Below are 25,183 nucleotides of genomic sequence, written 5' to 3' on the forward strand. Positions count from 1 at the left end.
AGGGATAATAGGAATCATTCACGAAAAGTATTGGAGAGAACAAAAGACCACACCAACCACCACAAACAACAGACTCATCCGAAAAATATATCATGCTACAGATACTAAATGAGGCGGGATTACACCTCGGAAGTTCACAACAAGTTTCAAGAAATTCAAATATTTTTGTATTTCAACCATGTTACAAATTTTCTGTTGTTAACAGAGAATTGTTGATAATTTGTTATAATTTACGAAATTTATTTAAATGTGTACCTCACTTATGTGCATAAAAAGAGAGGTATACGAAAATAAACGAAAACAATGTTAAAATATATATTTTTAAAATGATTCATGATCGTCTGCGTCTTACAAAACTCACAACAGATAATAAAGTAATTACATTTCAATGGGTTGTTCAGGACCGTTTGGTTCTCCGTCATCAAAATCATATGGTTCAATTCCCATTAACATTTTTGCTTCCTTTGTTTTACCTATTTCTGGTAGCTTTGATAGTGTATGAGAGTTTGATGATCGGGAACATTTGAAAATACTTACACCTTTCGACGGCCAGTGTGATGTATTTTCTAAATTCTCATATGCATTGCGCTTCTTAGCTAAATCAGCTGGGGTTGTCCAAGCTGCAGGAGTCATACAAACAAATACAACATGGCGCCACCTGTCTTTATTAGGTCGCCGAAACTCCGGGCGGGAATTATCGTGAATTGTCCTCGAGTCCCATAAGATTATTCCACCTTTAGGACAGGGAACTTTTGTCATTTTGCATCCTTTTTCTTCAGTATACCATTTTCTCTCCTTTTCGCTCAATTTGAAAAATTCACTCTTCTTAGTTCTTTCCAGTACATATGGAAAGGTTCTCATAAAATTGTCATGCTCTTTGTGTGATTTTGCCAATACACGAAAACAGTGATCAGTTTCATGTGTTTCCTCTATATAAACTCCTCCTTGGTATGCATGTAGTCCTACTCTCTGTCCTCCTTGGTCTAAGTGAAGCCAGTTCTGGTCTGGTTTTGCATACAAATTACTTCCTGATAATTTAAATGTACTGTACAGTTTAAATAGAACATAAAAACATGTATAAATCCACAAAATATTTCATCATTTGTTACTTAACTGTAAAGAGTAGCTTAAATGATAAAGGTTGTTTTCAGAGCACCGTTGGATGGACAGTATATACCAAAGGCTTCAAAAATTATTCTTATTTCATTTTATGTAATGAATTTATTATCTGATTCATTGTCCAGTACCAGTTCCACTATATATTATGAATTATTGAAAGATATGTTTAAAGCTACATTTAAGTTCAGATAAGATCTGTTAGGTCAACACGAGTATGAACGTCGGTTGTGGTTTGTGCTATTTGCCGACAAGAATCATTCTCCAGAAACTACAGTAAAGACAATGAACACGAGAGTTTGTTAATTTCATATGGTGTTGTACGGTTATTGCGACAGTAGCTCAACAACACAAAAAAACATATAGATGCTTACATATTGTCTTCAACGAAAGACATGTAACTATCTGTCAAGCTCTAAATCACTTTAAGTGCAGAAAAGCTGTTTCAAAGTATTTTAAATGACTCGAAAATATCCACAAATATACACATATTCATAAAATTATTGAATTATTGAACTAAATTTCTGGACAAGAACACATTACAATTGAGATAAACACACCTTCTTCTGGAGGACAAGACAAAGCCACAGCATCTATACTCGACAACAATTTGTCCGTTTTCCAGATCTGAGCAAATATTTCTTTCACTTTGAGTCGTACTTGCCAGCTTGCATTAAAGTGGCCAATACTATGCCCTTGTATGAGGGATTCAAAACTGGTGAATGGTAAACCATCATTTTCGAGTTGTTTCGCCCAGTCTTTATATTCTTTGCAATACAGATCACACTCTTCTCTACTTAAAACATTTGGTATTACTACATAACCATTTTCCTCAAGTTCCTTAATGGTCCCATCTCTTAAAAAGAAATGCTCTATTACAATATCAAATACATGAACACGTAAAGACAAGCGATATCAACATCTAACTGAATGATAAAGATTGCGGAAGTTGTGTACAGCTATTTTTCTTATCAGTGACCATGGTATGCACAGGACAAAATAAGATTGGTAATCGATTGTGTTAGAACTATTATAATTTAAAGAACAATAAAAGAACAGAGTTCCAATGTCTCCCGCGTTTCACATATTTCATCTATCCAAGGTACAAGGGCAATAACTAAAAGAGCAATTTTTTTTTGTTCTTTAAAACTTTTTAATAATATTTTAAGGGAAATGAAGGCTTCAGAGCAAATGCAATATGATTTCCATTATGATTTATATTTCCAGGGGCATAACTCGTTAAAAATATTTGATCAGAACTTTATTTTCGAAAGTGTCAAAGACATTGCTGATATAAACCTATGATATAAGTTTCATAAAATTATAGCAAGAATTGAACACTTGAGAGCGATAACATTGCAATTTTCCATATAATCAATATTTTCAAGGGCATAACTCTTTAGAAATAATTGATCGGCACTGATTTTTGAACTCTTCAAGTACATTGATGATATAAACCTATAATATAAATTTGATAAAAATCTGGCGAGAATTGTACATATGAGAGCGCTAACCATGCAATTCTCCATATAATTTATTTTTCCAAGGGGCATAACTCTTTTTGAAATAATTGATAAAAATCTGGCGAGAATTGTACATATGAGAGCGCTAACAATGCAATTTTCAATATTATTAATATGTTTCCAAGGGGCATAACTCTTTTAAACAAAAATTGATCGGCACTGATTTTCACACTCGTCCAAGACCTTGCTAATTATAAACCTATGATATAAGTTTCATAAAATTCTGGCAAGAATTGTACTAACGATGCAATTTTTCATAAAATTAATGTGTCAAAGGGGCATAACTATTTTAAATATAATTGATCGGCACTGATTTTCGAAATCGTCCAAGACATTGCTGATATAAACCTATGATATAAGTTTCATAACAATTTGGCAGGAATTGTAGACGTGAGTGCGCAAATAAGACCAGATGGACGGACGCCTGTTATTTCCATGTCCCCCGTAACGCGTTACGCGGTGGACAAAAACACCGTATGTTGTACAAAGCCGTGAATAACGTATTTTTTATGGTGTGGCGTACAAACCCGTACAAGGATATTTCTGTCGCTCGATTAGGACCAGAGAGCCGATTTCTATTCTTTCATAAACTCATTCACATCACATGGTGTCCCAATGAAATTTTGTATTTGTTTAACATAACAATCCGAGATGATATGATAGTTGTCCTTCAGTTAATGCATTCTATGATTCACTGTGTAGTCACATTTCCTTAACCCTACTTTCATTTTTCCGAAGTGTTGAACTATTTTTTATTTGCGTAGGTAAACTGAATCAATATGTGAAATAATGGGGGATCTCGTTTCCTATTCGAGCGACAGAATTATCCTTCTGCTACAAACCCTTGTCTTGACTCTTTTATTGATGATATCGACATAAAATGGAAAGATACTATAGAACATCTACAAGTTTTTCAGACCTTTGTAATAAGTTACATCATTCTATGAAGTTTACAAAAGAATTTTCAAGCGAGAAAATTGTGTTTCTCGACACCATTACATTTGAAAAAATCGGGGTCATGAGAACCCATGAAAATGTTGGCAAAAGAAGGTGCAATTTTTGTTCCCATACTAGTACCGTCCATTCTGTATTTTTTTTTTTAATTCATGACATCACAGTCAAGAACTGGACGTCGATTTGAGAGCAATAAAAAAAAAATCGAATAAAATCGGCCATCGATTTGGAATCTTACTCTTTCATGACGTTAGAATGGAAGTCGATTTGAGGAACAGACGTCGATTAGAGACCGGAAGTGGAACTGAGTCCTACTTGTTTATATATGTTTGCAACTTCACACATATATACAATTATTAAGGGTAAACGTAAATCACGACCAAAACGCAGCACTTTATTATACACCAAATTAGATCTTATCAAGCATGACTATGGTGTATCTTCCTGTACAAATACTTTTTGAACTAATCAAACATGAATAATTGACTAAGTAAAACACAAAAAAAAATTTTCATACCTGTCAAATTGTATCAATGTTCCACTGGTCGCCATTTTATTAAACGCTTGAGATCCAAAATACTTTTAAGTATTGCCTTTTATTTAAAAAAAAAAGTATAATACCTGGGAATAGTATACTGATTCAATATATTATGTCCCAGATAATACGTACACAAATCCATAAATATAACAAGGTGTTCTAAAAATAGTAATTATGGGATCAATTATATGAACGTAATTTAAATGCCAAATAAGGATTATTTAAACTTCACTGATCATATACGGTAAAGTATGGCTATATTTCTTTTTCAGAATATTGTCCTTATTATAAACGTTATGGCTGCCACTAAATCAATCTAGTGCAATATTTGTAAACACCATTAATTTGTCGCATTGTGAAGATCTGAGTTTGTTTATGTGACTGCGTTTTCGACTAAGGTGTACCAATGCTTTGTAGTAACTATACACATCCTTGGGTGTACATAGAAATCGCTTAGCAATAAACAAGCACTATAATTTGAAGAAAAAGATCAGGCTTTCATCGGGCACACTAGTACCATGTATCGTGTATCGTTTCACAAATAGTCTCCAATAAGGGGGAGTGCAGATGACAGCATTTTTGTTCCCTTATATTTTCAAACAGCTGTCAAAAGAAGCAGAGACATATAATACAATTTATGTCTCTGTACAAACATTTGATGTTTCTTGCTATTACAACATTACATTTTTACATTTAGATGATAGAAATTTATTGTGTTTTATATGATTTTCATCGCCAGAACTAGTATATTGGGAATGAGCTTTTATTATTATTTTTTTTTAATAACGAATATTTCTACTGTAACTCGTGTCATTACGTGTCACGTGATACAGGTAGATCAATATAGTATCATAGTGTCGTTTTTTTTCTATCGTTACCGAGAATTGTCAGTCAATATAAATACTCTGGTTATGTATAATACATTGAATATTTTCAAAGAGATTGCAGAAGGACGTCAAATATGCATGAATGAAGTAGTTGTGCAATACCAAAATCGCTGATCCAGGTAATAAAATCGTAGCTATTTAAAGACGTTACACAAGTACTTCTTTATATTCGGAGAGGAAGTGTAGAACAGAACAGACCTTTCTAGCCTGTACCAATATGGACAGGTAAAATTATTAAAGAAATTGTATCTGTTCCATTAAAAACAGTGAATTTATATTTCTTGTTTACTTGTATATTATTTTATACTGACACACACCAATACAAATGTAGGATTTAATGCTTATTTTTAACCAAATATGTGTACAATAAAACTTTGATTTGTCAGCAGTATTTAATTTGTCAGTCTCACAGGTTAACTTTAATGAATGTTAAGTGTTAAATTTAGTTTCATCAATCAATGAAATGATGCAGTTTCTGAATTTTTTCACTCAGTGCGACTACTAATTATTTTACAGTGGTGGATCCACGATTTTTAAAAAAGGGGGAAGTGCGCACCGAAAATTTAGGTGGCTGGTAGTCAAAATCAGAATAATGAACTGAGAAATAGATACAATCGGCCATACGAAGGAGACCCGCTCGCCCCCTTTTTAATCCTTGTTTTCCTCCTTCATTTCATTTTCAAAACAAAATTATGTTTGTTCTCATGTGTATATATATAAGCGTCTATCGAAAACAACCCACCAGCATATCGGACCGTCTAACAACTGACAATTCAACACAAACAAACAAAAATTATAAAAGTCTTAAGATTTATGAATGGTACGCATGAAAGATAGAAATATACGAACAAGATGGTCATATTGACAGAAGGTATTTCAGCAATCCTATTTTTACAATCCTATTTCATGCGTTTTAGAAAAGCTATCCAAAAGCAGCTGACTGAAAATGGGTTCTGTGTAGTTCCAAATGTTGTACCCGAGGAGAATTGTAACGAATATTTACAAACCTTCAAAAAGTGGTATGCAAGCGTCAAAGAAGATGGACAACGGATGCGTACTTGGAAGTCAATTATTAAGACACATAGGATTGGGCACTTTGAAGCAACATGGAAATGTCGCTTACAGAGCAAACCTGTCTTTGAAAAGATATGGGGAACGGAGAAACTATTGACCAGTGTAGATGCCGTAGCACTCACACCTCCTGCTGAGAAAGGTAACTCAGGTTTGATAAGAATCAAAAACCACTTAATCGTACCCATTATGACCCTATCAAGATACATAGGATTTGGGCAGCAAATCTGTCTTTGAAAAGATATGGAAACGGAGAAACTACTGAACAGTGTAGATATCGTAGCACTTTCACATCCTCCACAGTAAGTTAATTCGGGTTTGATAAAAGTAAATCAAAGTACTGAAGTACTGAACATCGGATGACCACAAGTTCTTGAGGATGGTCAAAAGCACTTGTCTCAGAAAAAAACAACATATCTCTTTACCTAAAACTGAGGTTAATGTACAGAGATATATTTTTTTCTGAGACAAGTTCGTGCGTGGATGATGAATAAATGACAGGAAATTCAACTTCACCGTAATAACTATTATATTGTAGTGATACAAATCAGTATACACTGAGTTGTTGTTTATATTATATTAAAATAACAGTTACATATATATATGATTTGAATCCATTTGTATATCATTCTATTCTACTATTCTAAAAATAGCGCAATGCAAGTGCATGGTGGACACTTTTCTGTAAAAATTCGATTTTTCTAAGATTGGACACGAGTAGGCATTCATATTTTCCCGCAAAATCAATTACAGAGTTACCGGTCCTTGACGGTATTTTCACAAAACGTTCTTTGAGATATTCTTCCGCATGCTTTAACACAATTTTTCGGTACGTGTGCATTGATATTATCAATGATTTTTTACTTATATATATATATCTAACTACAAAACATTTTCATATTATTAATTTATGTTGTAAACAAAAATATTTTTATCAGTATTCATTGAAGAGATGTATTTATATCAAACGATAAGGAATGTTATTTTGCACTCGTTTATGTGCGCGTATTTATCATGTTTATAGATCGGTTACAAACCCAAAACTAATTTACATAATGGAAATCTAGGCGATAGCAATACATCGGGATGACCTCAAGGTCATCGCGATGTAAAAATACTTAATCGTATCAATAATGACCTTATTAAGACACATATGATTTAGGCAGTTTAAACAACATGGAAATACCGCGTACATTGAAGACCTGTCTTATAAAAGATATGGGGAACGGAGAAACTACTGACTAGTGTAGATGCCTTATCACTTTTAAAAACATAATCCACAGAAAGGTAATTCATGTTTGATAAAAGTAAAAAGTACCAACAATGACACCCCCTAAGGCAAAACTACTTTGTCGTACCAATAACTACCCCCCTCTTCTGGTGTATTTTTAACAAACTTTACATACAAAACAAAAATGTAACCTTAACTCTTCCTCACTCGAAAAGTATGCAACTATAAATCTGACGTATGCGTGCTTGTATTAACATAAACAAGATAAAAAGTTTTTTTATTTTTTTACAATAGATGGACAGTTCCGAGAACCTGGTGGATGTTGGTTACATCTTGATCAAAGCGTAAAAAGACTTGGAAATCATGCTTATCAAGGAGCTGTTTATGTAGAGGAGACAACGAAGCAAGACTACTGTTTCCGTGTCTTGAAAAACTCTCATGCACATCATTCAGCATTCTTCAAGAAATTTCCCAAAGCTGCTGACAAAACCAGACAATATGAATTTTTCAAACTAAACAAAACTCAGCGCAAATGGTATGAAGACCAAGGATGTCCGTTGACGTATGTTCCTGTTCCGAAAGGTGGCATGGTTCTTTGGGATTCTCGTACAGTACACGATACAGATCCACCGGAAGTCGGACGTCCAAAAGCAGATAAATGGAGATGTGTTGTTTTTGTAAGCATGACGCCTGCCTTTTGGGCCGACGAATCTTGTCATGAATTCAAGCAAGGCGTTTATGAAAAATTGCAACTTACAACACATTGGTCATCTCAGGGACAGAAAGCCTTTGTTAATTATAAACCGAAGAAACGCAAAAGTGATGGTGCATTTATTGATGAACAGTCGATCGAAGAGCTCCCTCCGGTAGCCAAAACAGTGCAAGTGAAATTACTAATGGGCGTTGAAAAGTACAACTTTGATGACGGTAAACCAAATGGACCTCCTGCTCCAACTTGGATACCATAGACTATGGACTTTTTTTGGTGCCATATCAACTTTGATACCATAGACTACGGACTTTGTTTGTGTCATATCAACTTGGGTACCATAGACTATGGACCATTTCTCGTGTCATATCCAGCTGACTGCTGTTTATAAAATTAATACAAATGTATATCATGTTTAAATGCACTTTGTTTAAAACAAGCATAAAATATTTATGTGCTAAAATGCTCCACCTATTTTGTAGAAATACATATGTTCACTTTATCGTTAAACTTGTCTTACTAAATGCAATGAAACAAACAAATTGTTTGGTTACTGAATTTTGAAGTAATCACCTCAAAAACAAGTATTTTCTCTGCTCAAAGTCCATCAAGCAAAAACAAAATAAAGTCTATTGTTACACAAACTATTTCAACGCCCCCCCCCCCTCCCCACCCACCCCCCCCCCCCCCCTTTCCAACCCAAATTGTAAAAGCCATTCCGCAATCTTTCAAATTCATTCCCCATGTACCGCACATAAATTCATTATTTGAAACTTATTAAAAATGATATATAACAACGAGGTAGTATTTTATTGTTAAATGTATAGAATTGTAAATATTATGTGTGAAAATCATTATCTTGGTTCTTTGTATTTTATGTATTGAGTTTGGGATTATTAAAATGCAATCGTTTATCTGCATTGTGTTGGTATCTTTTACATGAGAAAATAAAATGCTCCACTGGACGCAGCTTGATACGACCGCAGAGATCGAACCCTAAACAGTTGGGGTAAGTATGGACACTTCCTTCAAGCTTGATACAGCTCTGAATTTGGATTGTGATTAAATATTTGACACAGCATAGGTTTCTGACAAAAAATGAATGTTGTCAAAGAATTGAAATTGGACTTTTACCTATTATGGTCCAATATCCAAAATCTAAATACACAGTTAGATTCAGCATATTCAAGTACATAAATACACATTTTTAGCTAAGTTTTTAAAGGAGTTCGCTTCATAAATATATATATATTACATTAGTAATTTGGGCTTGTATTATATTTGCCTTCGGGGTTATATAATCCGTTCATCCTATTTCGACTATTCAAAATTCAAGAGTCAATCCTTAATTGAGGTAAATATATGGCCTTCCAAATACCGTTTCGATTCCTAACATCACTGAAGAGACATTAATTGTCGAAATCCGGATATAGTGTACAAATTTTTGCACCTCATGTTTGCGGTATACCATCTTTTCCGCAAGTTTATTGTTTTCTGTTTGGTATTAAATTAATAATTAAGATCCATTTTGTTACATCTGGTGATCCGTTTATTTGGCAATCGCCATGGCAGTCAGCAGGTTTAAAGAACATCCGTTGTTCGACTGCTAGTCAAATCCGTTTTGTTAAAATACACTTTTTTACTTTTTTGGTCTTTTGGAAAATGTTGTTTGTGCTGTATTTAGACCCCTCTACCAAGAAATTTGTTTTGCATGCACACGTATAAAAATTGCGCAATCTTAGGTTTGCACGTTGTTTTCAATTTAGACTTATATATACATATAATGCCTCGGTGGCTGAGTGAGTCCAACTACTGTATCACTAGCCTGTCAACATAGGCCTGAGGTCGTGAGTTCGAACCCCGCACGATGCAGGTGCATTCGACGCTTATCTGTATTGAATAGGATTTTCAGTTTTCCAGGTAAAGGTTAGGTGGTTCTCTCCAGGCACTTCGGCTTCCTCCACTAGTAATAATTGACCGCCACGTAATAACCAATAGTGCTGAAATCAATCAATATAGACAATGTCATCTGTATTTACACTTCGAGGTAACCCTTTTCAAACTTTGTAGGAATAATTATTTGGAGACTATCACTTAACATTAATCACTGAATGATACTACAATTAACATATTGTAAACCCCATTTCAATTTTGTCTGAGGCTAAACATCATCGTCTGAACCAAATATGTAAGGAATAATGTATAGACATAAAAATAAGGTTGCCAATGGTGCATCTGTCCTGTGTGAATCAAGGAGATGTTGTAAGATTGCCAATGGGGCATCTGTCCTGTGTGAACCAAGGAGATGCTGTAAGATTGCCAATGGGCCCATCTGTCCTGTGTGAACCAAGAACAAAGATGTTAACAACTACAGGTAATCACACAGTCTTCGACAACGAGATTAACCAATGCATACCTTATAGTAGGCTTTAAAAGTATCTTAATATAAATTCCTAATTGTTTTCAGTCTAATTAAAACCGTAGTGACATATGCAATTTATACTTTCTGACTGCACAATGTTATGAGTAAAATTTCCATTGCATGCATATGCGTAATTTATCGTGAAATTGGTCATAGCTGTCTTTGTGCATTGATACAGAAGAGCAGCACAGGCGCTGCATGGAACGCCTATTGTTGTTATTAATCGTGATATTTAAAGTAAACTAAATGTTGTACATGTATTCAGACAATAACTAAATTGCCAAAAATAAACTATATTCATCATCATTAATAAGAATTCTTTAGACCCAATAAACGGAAAAAAACGCAGACTAATTAACATCCGGAATGAAAAGGATCTATTCCCTAAAAAAAGTAACGTATGTCATTAATTCACTCTGTAGAAATGGATATGAATAAAAGAGAGCCTGTAGATACCATAGAAATATGAAAACTTCTAGGTCGAAGACAAACTGACAATGTCATGGGAAAAAACAAAAAACGACCAAAAGACGAACAACACGTTTCAATAATTTATGTGGTAAAATCTTCTAGTGTTTGAGAAGAATAATTACATATACAATGTTTGAGCACATCAAGATGTGTATGTATTACACATAACCTTACACTAAGTATTATAATATCCAAAACAGTTCTCATCTGTAGACAAATATTAACCACTGATATAAACGTCTCTGCTATAAACTTTGCATCTTCAATCAGAGTAATGTTCGTCGTTTCCACGAAATCAAATAATTTTTCCGTAATATTACATTGTATATCGATAAATCTCTAAAGATGTTCCATCCACAGTAACACAGCTCGATTAACACATTACGATATACATTTAAAAAAAAACATATACACATGTAACATCAATTTACAGTTTTATTTCAGGATTAGGCGGACCGTTTGGGGTACCGTCTTCAAAATCATATGGCTCTATTCCCATTAACATTTTTGCCTCCTTTGTCTTTGCTATTTCTGGTAGCTCTGTTATTGTAGGCGTCTTCTGTGATGGTGAACAGGGGAATAGTCCTACACCAACGGATGGCCAATGTGACGTCATTAATAAATTCTTATAAGATTCATGCTTCTTAGCTAAGTCCCCTGGCGTTGCCCATGCAGCTGGAGTCATACAAACAAACACGATATGTCGCCACCGGTCTTGATTAGGACGTCCAAACTCTGGTCGAGAATTATCATGTACTGTCCTAGAATCCCACAAGATTATTCCACCTTTAGGCGCAGGAACCTTTGTTAATTTACATCCTCGTTCCTCAATGTACCATTTTGTTTCTTTTTCGTCTAATTTATAAAACTCGATATCCCTAGTTTCAGGAGCTACATGAGGAAATTTTTTCATGAAATTTTCATGTTCTTTATGTGATTTTGCCAATACACGAAAACAGTGGTCAGTTTCACAAGCTTCTTCGAGATAAACAGCTCCTTGAAAAGCGTGTAGGCCTATTCTGTGTCCGCCTTGGTCAATGTGTAGCCAGTCTTGATTTGGTTTTGCATACAACTTGTTTCCTGAAAAATAAAGGTAGTTTTATATTAAGTTTTGAAATACCTCATGGATGTAGAAACACAATGACCGACTAGTCCTGCTTGTCCAAAAATCTCTCGTGCAGGTATATATGTTACAACTTCTTATCCTGGACAAGTAATTTCTGTATAAGCACAACCAGTAAGGACAAGTCAAAAACATTTTTTTTGTAAGTACTTGTCCTTGGACAAGTGAAAAATGTTTATATTTCCACTCCCCTGTACCTAAACAAACTTCCATACTGAACAAGATAAACAATAGACATCAGAACACTCGATCTCACTAAATATATTCTATATGAAGTGACAACAGAAGTCACTCAGCGTTTTTTCAACAACAAAACAAACAAACAAATACAAACATTCAATTCATCAATCAAACCTTCATCTAGTTAAATTTGATTCCACTTTTGGTAACTGCAATATCTTTAATGTAATCAATTTTCAGTAAAAATACACTTTTACTTTTTTATCATTTAAAAGCAAGTAATTTTTATCATAGTACCCTCTAAATGAAAAATAATAACTTAATGCAACCTTTATATTAATCAAAGCTTTAAAGGCAGTTGTATTTTCAATATTTGGTCAAATATGATTCAATATGCTCAATTGGTGTACTAGTGGATTAAAACTTCTATTTATAATAAAATGCTCCGCTGGGTGCAGCTTCATACGACCGCAGAGGTTGAACCCTAAACAGTTGTGGCAGCATGGACACTATATTCAAGACTTGATACAACTCTAAATTTGGATTGTGATTTAATATTTGACACAGCATAGGTTTCTGACACAGAATGAATGTTGTCAAAGAACTGAAAATTTGAAATTTGACTTTTACCTATTATGGTCCAATATCCACAATCAAAATAAAAGGTTAGATTCAGCATATCCAAGTACACCAAGAATTTCATTTATTTATTTATTAATGGACAATAAAAGCTAAGTTTATAAGGGGTTTGCTTCATAAAAGAAAAAATAAATGGGGGATGTGTCCATGGGACACAGATGATGCCCCCGCTTGCATATAACGTTATAAAGGGACATAACTCAAGAACCGTAAAAGTGACGCCATCCAAATTCGTACTTGACCTGGGTTTAGTGTTAATAAGCATTGTGTATAAGTTTCATAACATTTGGTTTAGGCAAACGTAAGTTAGAGAACGGAAACGAAAAATTCAGCATGTTTTCCATTTATAAAGAGCATAACTCTAGAAAGGTAAAAGTGACGCCACCCAAATTCAGACAAGATCTGTGTTTTGTGGTAATAAGCATTGTGTATAAGTTTCATAACATTTGGTTGAGGCAGACTAAAGTAAGAGAACGGAAACCAATTTCGGGAGCGTACGGACGTACAGACGGACATGGGTAAAACTTAATGCCTCCTCCGCGACGGCGGGGGCATAAAAACATATATATATATAGCATTCTGAAAATTCATTTAATACAGAATAATAAACAAACCTTCCACGAAGTTCTTTGAAAAGTTTATAAAAAAAAATGAAAAAACAATTTCCAAAATATCATTCCTCATTAGCACAATGTTTTTAAATAAAATGCTCCGCTGGGGCGCAGCTTAATACGACCGCAGAGGTCGAACCCTGAACAGTTGGGGCAAGTATGGACACAACATTCAAGCTTGATACAGCACTGAATTTGGATTGTAATTAAATATTTGACACAGAATGAATGTGGTCTAAGAACTTAAAAAATTTTAATTTACCTATTCAAACCATATCATTATTATTTGTTTATATATATATATATATATATATATATAAATCAGAAATAACCAATTTAAAATTGAAAATTCTAAAGAAAAAAAATGGAAAAAAAAATCCCCCCCCCAAATTTTTAGAACCCCCTTATGATTCATCACCCCCAAACTCAATCCCAGCCTTCCCTTTGTGGTATGGTACCTTGCAGTACAATTTCAGAGAGATCCATACACTTGAACACAAGTTATTGTCTGGAAACTAGAAAAATGCTTGTTTTTTGGCCCCTTTTTGGCCCCAAATTCCTAAACGATTAGGGCAATTACCCCAAAACTCAAACCCAGCTTTCCCTTTGAAATATGGAACCTTGTAGTACAATTTCATAAAGATCCATACACTTACACACAAGTTATTGTCATGAAACTAGAAAAATGCTTGTTTTTTGCCCCTTTTTGGCCCCTAATTCCTAAAATTTGGAGGCAATTACCCCCAAAATCAATCCCAGCCTTTCCTTTGTGGTATGGTACCTTGCAGTACAATGTCAGAGAGATCCATACACTAACACACAAGTTATTGTCTGGAAACTAGAAAAATGCTTATTTTTGGCCCCTTATTCCAAAACGTTTTGGGCAATTACCCCCAAACTCAATTCCAGCTTTTCCTTTGTGATATGGAACCTTGTAGTACAATTTCAGAGAGATCCATACACTTACACACAAGTTATTGTCATGAAACTAGAAAACTGCTTGTTTTTTGCCCCTTTTTTGCCCCTTATTCCTAAAATTTGGAGTCAATTACCCCCAAAATCAATCCCAGCATTCCCTTTGTGATATGGAACCTTGTGGTACAATGTTAGAGAGATCCATACACTTACACACAAGTTATTGTCATGAAACTAGAAAAATGCTTGTTTTTTGCCCCTTTTTGGCCCCTAATTCCTAAAATTTGGAGGCAATTACCCCCAAAATCAATCCCAGCATTCCCTTTGTGATATGGAACCTTGTGGTACAATGTCAGAGAGATCCATACACTAACACACAAGTTATGTCTGGAAGTTACGAAAATGCTTATTTTTGGCCCCTTTTTGGCCCCTAATGCCTTAACTGTTGGTACCATAACCCCTAAAATCAATCCCCACCTTCCTTTTGTGATATTGAACCTTATGGTAAAATTTCATAGAGATCCATTTACTTAAACTAAAGTTAGAGTGCGAGAACCAATGTGTCTTCGGACGACGACGACGACGACGACGCCAACGTCATACCAATATACGACCGCAAAATTTTTTTGCGGTCGTATAAAAATCTATAAAACTTACCTTTGAGTATTTTTCAAAATATTTGATAATGAACAGTAAATTTCAAATTATATTTATACATAATTTCTAAAATAAGATTTGATGCTGTAACTATTTTTAACTATGACTCTACTTACAATTTCTATTAATTGTGCAGTACAGATCCTAATTTGGATTGTCATTAAATATTTGACATAGCATAGTTTCTGACAAAGAATGACTGTGGTCTAAGAATATAAAATTTTAAATTGGACATTTGCCTATTATCCAAAAATCTAATACATGGTTAGAATCAGCGTATCAAAGAACCCCAAGAATTCAATTTTTGATGAAAACAAACAAAGTTTAATTTTGGACCTCAATGTGGATCAATTCAATAACAGGGCCCAAAATCCAAAATCTAAATACGTGGTTAGATTAAGCATATCAAAGAACCCCAAAATTATTTTTTTCTTAAATCAAAAAAAGTTTAATTTTGAACCTCGATTTGGACCAATTTGAAAACTGGGCCAAAATCCAAAATCTAAATACATGTTTAGATTCAGCACATCAAAGAACCCCTTGAATTCATTTTTTGTTAAAATCAAATTAAGTTTATATTGGACCCTTTGGACCTTAATGTTGACCAATTTGAAAACCGGTCCCAAAATCAAAAATCTAAATACACGGTTGGATTCAGCATATCAAAGAACCCCAAGAATTCATTTTTTTTAATCAAACGAAGTTTAATTTTGGACCCTTTGGAACTTAATGTGAACCAAATTAAAAACAGGCCCTAAAATAAAAATTCGAAATACACGGTTAGATTGGGCATATCAAAGAACCCTAATCATTCAATTTTTGATCAAATCAAACAAAGTTTAATTTTGGACCCTTTGTAACCCAATGTGGACCAATTCAAAAACGAGGCCAAAATAAAAAATCTCCATACACGGTTAGATTCAGCATATAAAAGAACTCGAATAATTCAAGACTTTGATTTAAACTACATAGAAATTGGTCAAGAACTATAAGCAATTTATACAAAGTATTAGAAAAGTATTGTTTTGGTCCCTTTTTCCTAAAAGGTAGGGGCCATAACCCCCAAAATCATTCCCACCCTTCCTTTTTTGGTATGGAACCTTGTGGTACAATTTCATGGAGATCCATAGACTTATACTCAAGTTATTGTCTGGAAACGAGAAAATACTAGTTTTATGGCGCCTTTTTGGTCCGTAATTCCTAAACGGTTTGGCCATAACCCTTAAAATCAATCCCAACCTTTCTTCAGAGGTACAATTTCATAGAGATCCATACACTTATACACAAGTTATTGTTCTGTAACAAGAAAAATGCTTGTTTTTGGCCATTAATTCCTAAACAGTTGGGACAATAACCCAAAAATCAATCCCAACCTTGCTATTGTGGTATGAAACCTTGTGGTACAATTTCATAGAGATCCATACACTTATTCTCAAGTTATTGTCTGGAAATCAAATGTCTTCGGACGACGACGACGCTGACAACGTCATAGCATTATATGAACAAACACAAAAATTTTGCGGTCGTAGAAAATAAGAAGATGTGGTTTGTTGCCAAAATGATGAAACTCTTCACCAGAGACCAAATGAGGTAGAAGTTAACAACTATAGATAACAGTACGGTCTTCAACCATGACAAAGAACATACCACATAGCAAGCTACAAAAGGCCCCGAAAAAACATATCATCACTTTTAAGTAAAATATAATATTATCTTTCATAGCCCAATATATGTGGACTCTTTACACTATAAAATATATTAAGATTAAGTCAAATTGAATCATCCCTCCTAATATAATCGTGAACTTTAAAGTAAATTGGAAGAGAACACAAGACTTATAGATTAAAGGTTATCTTAAATATATTTTGATTCTTTGTCTTTTTTTCTCTGAAAATAAATTTGCAGGTTTTCTTTTGTGATACTCTAATTTCAACCACTAAATGTAAGACTTATAAGCAATTATTAAAGTGTAAGTTTCAACTGAAGAAAGTTGAAGGAAAGGAGTTTGAAAAAAAATATCAGGTTTTTAATCTTTTTTCATTTTACCAGACTATAATGCGTTCATTGTACTAAAAGTTCGTATAATTATACTGAAAGGTATTTCGAAGCGAATATGACTTTATATCAATATATATAATGATAATGGTGATTGATTGATTAATTGATGGTATTTAAAGCCAATTTTAGATCGCTTGGCTATATCGTAGCGGCCATTTTTTATTGGTGGAGGTAGCCGTATTAACTGGAGAGAACCACTGACTTTCGGCTGGAAAAGTAGTGTTCAAAATCCCAACCTGTGTGTTGACAAGCCAGTGATCGCTGAAGATGAGCTTCTTAGACCACTCGGCCACCGAGGCTGATATTAATGATGAAAAATAATATTCAAACGATATGATATTATATGTAGCATCACTGAAGAGATATGTATTGTCGAAGTGCGAGTCTGGTGCAAAATAATGGTAATGTTAATGTTATCAGAACTTATACTTTTGTCACATACCTTCTTCAGGGGGATATGACAAAGCCACAGCATCTATACTTGACAATAACTTTTCTGTCTTCCAAATCTGGGAAAACACTTCCTTCACCTTAAGCCGCGCCCTCCAGCTAGCATTAAAGTGCCCAATACTGTATCCTTGAATGAGTGATTCAAAGCTTGTAAATGGTATACCAGTATCTTCTACCTGCTTAGCCCAATCTTTATATTCTTTTATATACGTGTCACATTCTTGTAAACTTAATACATTTGGTATCACGGCATAACCATTATCCTCTAAACTCTTAATAGCGGCATCTCTAAATAAAAACAATACGTATCAGAAATTGTGAGTTGGTTTATTTAAGAATCGTTCAAGTTATACAATTCAAATTTCATATATTACAAACCTTATTTGGTGTTTATACATTGTTTTATCGCGTGTGTTTCTTAGTATAGTATTTAATTTCTATTTTTAACGTGATGATAAATATAGGTAGTATTTACCTTGTTGTGAAATCATAACATACTGCAATTTTCACGTTTATAAAATATACAAGTAAATTGTCCGCGACAAGACAGCACATAACTTAAATTTCGTGTACTAAAGAGTAGGTTCTGACGTCTTCATACTGTTTCTTTGTTAATAAATTGCGTCTTAATTGTTGGGTTTCTTTTTTTTGATTAACAAAAACCAAAGTACTGGAACTTATAAAATGTTATAGGTAATATCATATCTAAAACACTGGGCTAAAAATACGATAATTTGTTTAAGAGTTATATTTCCTTGTTTATAAATCTACACAATGGGAAATATAACAATATTATCAACAGATATCAAATAGTGTCTGTCCTAAGGTTTGAGAGGATCGGTGACTCTTACAAATAGATCTGTCAAAATATTAACCAGGGAGAAGGAAACCCTTTCGAAAACATTGTTAGTAAAAACTAATATCCGTATCAGCCTGTTTATGGATATTACTTAAATTTCATCGTCTTTATTTATGTTCATTTGAAGTTATTTTATTTAAAAAGATAAAAATAACATACCTGTTAAACTGCATCGGATTTCCTTTTACCTGCATAACCTACGCACAAAAATTATGATTTCACAACAAGGTAAATACTTCCTATATTTATCATCATGTTAAAAATAGAAATTAGATACTTTACTAAGAAAAACACGAGATAAAACAATGTATAAATATGGAACGCCACAGCTGTCTTATGTGGAACTCTGATATTACTTTATGTTGTTTTATTATTACTTGATGATATTTTGTCTTTACTTAATATGGTTTTGACATTACGTAATGATGTTTTGATATAACTCAATATGGAATAATCATTACTTAATGATATTTCGATATTACACGATATGGTTTCGTATTGACTTGATATAGTTTTGTCATTACTCAATATGGTTTTGTCATTACTCGATGTGGTTTCACCATTATTTAATGTGGTTGTGTCATTAATCAATGTGGTTTTAACATTACTTGATGTGAATGTGATTTAACGTTATGTAGTTGTTTCATTACATGATGTGGTTTTGTTATTTCGTAATGATGATTTGCCTATTCTTTATATGGTCTTAACATTACGTAACGATGTTTCAAAATTTGACGATTTTACACTACATGATGTGTTTGTTTCATTATTTGATGTGGTCCTGTCATTCTTTGATGTGGTTATCCCATTACTGGGGGTCTAATCCCGGATCCCGCTTATTGTTTTGTCAGATTCCCGTATCCCGCTTATCATTTTTTAGTTTCCCGTTTACCGCTTATATTTTTTTTCTATAAGAAGTCGCCTTGCAAGAGCCCTCCTATCGGTATATCACACTTGTATTACCATTGGCAAGATATCAGGGAACCGATAAATGGCTTACTGGTGTCACAAATTTAGGAATGATACAAAAAGTTTGCCAGTGACTCGCTCAAGGTGGGTGGTACTCTGAGCGAAAAGACTGTGAGAAGAGAAGCGTAACTACATGTCCAATAAACTGTGGGTAAACATTGCGACAGGGGATCTGGGGCCGCTGAATGCACCCAGCAGGTCTATGGTAGATTTGAGCCGGAGTAGGCTACTCGAAGTTGCTGAAAGCTAGTTGATTGATTGATTAATTGCTAAAAATGGCAAATAGTTCATGATTGTTCAGAACAAAAACAAATTTACAATAAATACAACAGGTAGCTAGGTCCTGATCGTCGAGAATGAAGGTCTGGAATTTTAGAAATGCAATGCATAGAAAATGTGGTTTTCTTGGATAGGAACATAGATTTTGCCTTTCAGTAGACCACCTATACGAACCCCTCAAAGACTTGTTGCAAGTTGCTTAACGTGTAGAGAGCGTGGCATTCTCTCTACACTAGCGGCATCGGATTTAACGTCCCCATTCTGACCAGACGTGACTGCGTAATTATACATTACGCACAACCAAACGAACGCCTAACTTCGACAAGGATTTTATTGTAGGTCGGATAAGGACCAAGTGGAAAGCTAGTTGAAAGTCATCAAAAATTAATAAAAAATAAATCATGTATATAAAAAAGGCAGGGTTTTGGGCATGATGAGGCTAATTCAAGTATTTGTTGATAGAAATGAAATGATCTGAACCAAAGATCTAGTTTTTAGTTTATACAAGGTGGAATATAATGACATTCTATCCAATACTCAATTCACTAAGGATGATAGACTAGTGTACAAATGACATTTGATAATTAAGAGTTTAACCAAGTTCACATGTATCTACAGATAATGTTGTTTTTATTTTTTATATATAAAAGAAATTTGTGAAAAAAAAATGTGTATAGGTACGTGCCTAAAATGCCTAACGGCAGCTACGCCCCTGACTGTCATAAGATTATATTGAGAGAAAAAACGGAATACATCTGATATGATAAACAAACAAAAAATACTTATATCCCCATCACACTAGGACCACGATCCTACTACGATCTCAGAAATTATAAAATTTTGAAAGTCATAGTAAGATCGTGGTAAGGTCGTTATAAGGACATGCCAAGTCTTCATGATCGTGGAGCTTTGAATATGCTCAAAACATTCGTAGTGTAGTCATGGCCAAAACTAGTTGAAGCAGAACCTATGAACTCAGTCGTCGTAAGGACGTAGTTAGATCGGGATGGGCGTAGAAGCATCGTATTGGAAACGTGGTACAATCGGGGTAGCCAATGGACAATATTTCGCTGCAACCTTAGGTAGGCCTATAAGATTTCACTGCGACTATCCCGATTTCACTTTAGTCTCAATTACGCTTCTACAATATTGATTCGATTGTTCTACGGTAAAGAAGACAATAATGCGCTGCTACTTTGCCCTTGTCGTCCTCGTCCATATCACTACGATTCTACTACGTCCTAGCCACGAGAATTGTGTTATATTTCGTAATTTACAAATTGGAAATTTCAAAATTGCATACCTTTTTTGATGCCTCTGCTTTTTATTTAGCACCCCGATCTCTAAGTGTTTTTAATACCTTTAGTGGAAAGTTATCTCCAAGAAACTGATGTGTACAATGGGAAAGTCAAGATATTTATAGGGACGAAGAGCGTAGTGACAACGAAGTGGAGTCGTTTTTCGATCGTAGTAGACACGTATTGAAATCGTAATGCGATCGGGAAGGTTTTTGAAGAAGCATTCAGAGATCGTGTAAGTCGTGGTAAGGTCTTATTAGACGCAGCAAGAGCGTGACAAGATAGTAACTATATATATATATATAGAACGTGTTACTGTCGTAGCGAAATCGTAGCAGGATCTTATCAGGATCATAGCAAGATCGCAGTATCAACGTGAAAGCTATGAAATAAATTAATGAATATTCAAGCCAACCATACCACGATCTCACTGCAATCTTAAAATTGAGAATGGAAATGGGGAATGTGTCAAAGGGACAACAACCCGACCATAGAACAGACAACAGCAGAAGGTCGCAAACAGGTCTTCAATGCAGCGAGAAATTCCCGCACCCGGAGGCGTCCTTCAGCTGGCCCCTAAACAAATATATATACTAGTTCAGTGATAATGAACGCCATACTAAACTCCAAATTGTACACAAGAAACTAAAATTAAAAATAATACAAGACTAACAAAGGCTAGAGGCTCCTGACTTGGGACAGGCGCAAAAATGCGGCGGGGTTAAACATGCTTATGAGATCTCAACCCTCCCCCTATACCTCTAGCCAATGTAGAAAAGTAAACGCATAACAATACGCACATTAAAATTCAGTTCAAGAGAAGTCCGAGTCTGATGTCAGAAGATGTAACCAAAGAAAATAAACAAAATGACAATAATACATAAATAACAACAGACTACTAGCAGTTAACTGACATGCCAGCTCCAGACTTCAATTAAACTGATTGAAAGATTATGTCTTCATCATATGAATATCAGGCACAATCCTTCCCGTTAGGGGTTTAGTATCATACCATCATAACATATATGAGAAGAACATAACCCGTGTCATGCCAACAACTGGTTTTTAAATAAATGTGTTTAGTGCCGATGCAAAGACCCTATAAGTGAATCAATATTAACGCCAAAATATGCAATCTTTAATGACCTGACAACAGTATCGTAACTATATCCCTTCTTAATAAGTCTATTTAAAGGTTTTGTTAGCTTCAGAGGTGAATACTGACATTTTTGTGCTTTATAAAGAATATTTCCATAAAAAATTGGATGTGAAATACCTGAACGTATAAGAAGTCTGCATGTTGAGCTATATTTAAGAATGATGTCCTTATACCGATGATAAAATTTAGTAAATGTTTTGACTAGTTTGTGATATCGAAAACCCTGGTGTAATAATTTTTCAGTAATACATAAATTTCTCTCGTTAAAATCTAAAACATTGTTACATACACGAGCGAATCGTACAAGTTGAGATATATAAACACCGTAAGATGGTGACAAGGGAACGTCACCATCTAAAAATGGATAATTAACGATAGGAAATGAAAAATCATCTCTTTTATCATATATTTTAGTATTAAGCTTTCCATTAATGATATAGATATCAAGATCGAGGAAAGGGCAGTGGTCATTGTTAGTATTAGCTTTATTTAAAGTAAGTTCAACAGGATAAATTTCTTTAGTATACATACTGAAGTCGTCATTATTGAGAGCCAAAATATCATCCAAATATCTAAAAGTATTATTAAATTTGTGTATCAGATGTTGTTTCGATGGGTCTTTGCTGATTTTTGTCATAAATTGTAACTCATAGCAATACAAAAAAAGGTCCGCAATAAGTGGTGCACAGTTAGTCCCCATTGGAATTCCGATAACCTGACGATATACGGAATCTCCAAAGCGAACAAAAATGTTATCTAGTAAAAATTCAAGGGCATATATAGTATCAAAGCATGTCCAATTGACATAGTTTTTTGTTTATTGCTACTAAAAAATGACCTAAAAGAGTTTGAACATATATATTCACATTCTGACTTTTTAAATGCCCATTTAATTAGGTGTGTGAATTTTTTCTTAATGAGAATGTGAGGCAATGTGGTATATAGGGTAGAAAAATCAAAACTTTGAACAGATTCAAAATCACCAATATATGCATGTAATTTATCAAGTACTTCCAACGAGTTCTTGACACTCCAAAAGTAATTAATTCCACTGTTTTCGAAGGCCTTTTTTGAACAATTTATTATCAGGTTTTTGATTGTACCAAGTGTACTGGTAAGAAGAATAGACAATTTAGTAGTGGAACAATGGCTTGAAGACGAAATAAATCTATATTTGTAAGGTGTTTTGTGTAGCTTCGGAAGCCAATACATAGTTGGGACTTTCATTGTATTTGGTTCTGCTTGTAAAGCGGTAGCTAAAAGTTTATGTTTGTTACAGATGTCGTTATCTATTTTAGTTAGTAAATCACTCAAGTATGAGGTCAACTCCTTATTCATGGTCTTGGTCTAGTGTGATGGGGGCTTTACATCCACTTCTTTTGAACTTTGGTGGACATCTGTCTCATTGACAGTCAATCCACATCCCTTTTTTTCATTTTTTGACAACAAATTTTGATTCACGCTTAATAAAATGATGATTTTCCCGGATTCCCGGCTCATTTTTTGGTAATTTCACGTGTCCCGCCCGACATTATTTCCCGTTTTCACGAACAATAATTTGACTTTCACGTGTCACGCTTACAAAAATCGGCCAATCCCGCGTCACGCTTAGACCCCAATGAGACCCACATTACTTGATGAGGTAAAATCACGTGACCAATTCGGAAAAACCTGTTCTATTTTTAGATAGATTTTCATGTTGTATGTGCCTTGGATGAGTGTGGCCATCCATCGAATTAGAGTTCAAATTAAAGTTCGGGTTACTGTTTGAGTTAAACTTTGAGTTAGTCTTCGATTTCGAATTCAAGTCATTATTAGAATTAAAGTTTTAGTTAGCATTGGGTTTCGAGTTGGACTTCGAGTATGAGTCACATTTAAAGGTAGAGTTCTATAGTTACAACATTAAATTTGAGTCACTTTTTGAGGTAGAGTTTGAGTAAGATTCGAATTTAAGTCTCATTTAGATTAATTAAGATTTTGAGTTGAAATTCGAGCTATCTTCTTTAAACAAGGACTTTTGCTCGGGCTTCCGAAAAGAGGGCTCCGGGGTATGCGTACAAAAGATAAACAATGTTACAGTATACAAAACGCAACATAGAAGTTGAAATAAAGTTAGATGTGGTGTGATTGACAATGAGACAACTATCCACCAGAGTTTAAATGCAGTGGATGTAAGAAATCATATATAGACAACCGTACAGCCTTCAACACACCGTATAGTCAGCTACAAAAGGCCACCATGCACCATGTGAAAAAATTCAAACGAAAAAACAAACGGTCTTATTCATAAATAAACAATCTACAAAAAAAAAATGACACACATTTATACAACGACAACAATTGAACTTCATGCTCCTGACTTGGGGCAGGTTCATAAAGAAAGTGCACGTGGCGGAGTTTAACATGTATGTGAGCGCTAAATCCTAACCTTACATCGGACTATTACAGTTGTGTAACAGCACAATACGAGAAAAAAAGTGTAAACTAGACAAAGTGATGCCCCCACACTCAACTCATTTAACCGCTTATACCCCAAAAATGACAAAAAAAGTTCAATTATCTCCCAAAAGAGCAAAAGATAATAAAAATAAAAACCCTGACCACAAACTGTAGGAGGAGTTATCTGGAAACGCTCTTCTTATGCAAGTAAATTTCCCAAAAAATTACAAAGTTCAACTATCTCCCAAAAGAGCAAATGTTATTAAACATTAAACCCTAACCACATGCACACCTTCAATATATGTACAAACAGACAGTAAAGAGAAAACTTCCTAGGATTCAAACTGTAGGAGAAGTTATGCCGAATAACTATATACCCATAATGAGACGGACAGACAGATGGACGGACGGACGGACAGGGGTAAAACAATATGCCCCCCAACTTTCAGTTGCAGTGGTATACAAAACAGTTTCATTTGGCTGATTCAATAGATCGGTATGACTGGGTAATATAAATCCATCGGGGTGATCTCGGATGCTCCAGAAAGGCACCCGTTGTGTTATTCGAGAAAGTACAAACCCAGTGATTTGGTTTTATTTGGTAGTTTACAAAGATGACGGTATT

At 34.4% G+C, this 25,183-nt stretch overlaps 3 protein-coding genes across 7 annotated transcripts; 1 reads left to right on the forward strand and 2 right to left on the reverse strand.

The window, feature by feature from the left end:
* Nucleotides 1-301: 301 nt before the first annotated feature.
* LOC127719960 (uncharacterized) lies at nt 302-4,252 on the reverse strand. Its single transcript, XM_052226337.1, has 3 exons — nt 4,111-4,252; nt 1,677-1,972; nt 302-1,028 (listed from the first exon to the last, which is right to left on the reverse strand). Exons 1-3 carry the CDS (start codon nt 4,143-4,145, stop codon nt 379-381), a joined length of 981 nt encoding a protein of 326 aa, XP_052082297.1. The 5' UTR covers nt 4,146-4,252; the 3' UTR covers nt 302-378.
* Nucleotides 4,253-4,257: 5 nt separating this feature from the next.
* On the forward strand, nt 4,258-8,947 carry LOC127719961 (uncharacterized). 4 transcript variants are annotated; one of them, XM_052226341.1, is made up of 4 exons: nt 4,258-4,380; nt 5,071-5,243; nt 5,936-6,231; nt 7,615-8,947. In XM_052226341.1, exons 2-4 carry the CDS (start codon nt 5,236-5,238, stop codon nt 8,286-8,288), a joined length of 978 nt encoding a protein of 325 aa, XP_052082301.1. In that variant the 5' UTR covers nt 4,258-4,380; nt 5,071-5,235; the 3' UTR covers nt 8,289-8,947. The 4 variants fall into 4 exon arrangements, with proteins under 4 accessions (XP_052082301.1, XP_052082300.1, XP_052082298.1 ...); XM_052226340.1 differs by having other exon boundaries at nt 4,269-4,375; XM_052226338.1 differs by having other exon boundaries at nt 4,269-5,243.
* Nucleotides 8,948-10,988: 2,041 nt separating this feature from the next.
* On the reverse strand, nt 10,989-18,717 carry LOC127719958 (uncharacterized). Of its 2 annotated transcripts, none has more exons than XM_052226335.1 (3): nt 18,574-18,717; nt 17,548-17,843; nt 10,989-12,002 (listed from the first exon to the last, which is right to left on the reverse strand). In XM_052226335.1, exons 1-3 carry the CDS (start codon nt 18,606-18,608, stop codon nt 11,350-11,352), a joined length of 984 nt encoding a protein of 327 aa, XP_052082295.1. In that variant the 5' UTR covers nt 18,609-18,717; the 3' UTR covers nt 10,989-11,349. The 2 variants fall into 2 exon arrangements, with proteins under 2 accessions (XP_052082295.1, XP_052082294.1); XM_052226334.1 differs by lacking the exon at nt 18,574-18,717 and adding an exon at nt 18,031-18,533.
* Nucleotides 18,718-25,183: the final 6,466 nt, after the last annotated feature.

Source organism: Mytilus californianus, unplaced genomic scaffold (genome assembly GCF_021869535.1).
Source record: "Mytilus californianus isolate M0D057914Y unplaced genomic scaffold, xbMytCali1.0.p SCAF_11, whole genome shotgun sequence".
Taxonomy (NCBI): domain Eukaryota; kingdom Metazoa; phylum Mollusca; class Bivalvia; order Mytilida; family Mytilidae; genus Mytilus; species Mytilus californianus.

Excerpts from the sequence above, each read along its gene's own strand:
- LOC127719961 (XM_052226341.1), top strand. Across the intron at positions 6,232-7,614 it reads CACACCTCCTGCTGAGAAAG|ATGGACAGTTCCGAGAACCT; the intron begins GTAACTCAGGTT and ends TTTTTACAATAG.
- LOC127719958 (XM_052226334.1), bottom strand. The coding sequence starts at position 18,110 with ATGTGCTGTCTTGTCGCGGACAATTTACTTGTATATTTTATAAACGTG. Across the intron at positions 17,844-18,030 it reads TGTTATGATTTCACAACAAG|AGATGCCGCTATTAAGAGTT; the intron begins GTAAATACTACC and ends GTTTTTATTTAG. Across the intron at positions 12,003-17,547 it reads GTCATATCCCCCTGAAGAAG|GAAACAAGTTGTATGCAAAA; the intron begins GTATGTGACAAA and ends TTTATTTTTCAG.
- LOC127719960 (XM_052226337.1), bottom strand. The coding sequence starts at position 4,145 with ATGGCGACCAGTGGAACATTGATACAATTTGACAG. Across the intron at positions 1,973-4,110 it reads ACATTGATACAATTTGACAG|AGATGGGACCATTAAGGAAC; the intron begins GTATGAAAATTT and ends TTTCTTTTTAAG. Across the intron at positions 1,029-1,676 it reads GTCTTGTCCTCCAGAAGAAG|GAAGTAATTTGTATGCAAAA; the intron begins GTGTGTTTATCT and ends TTAAATTATCAG.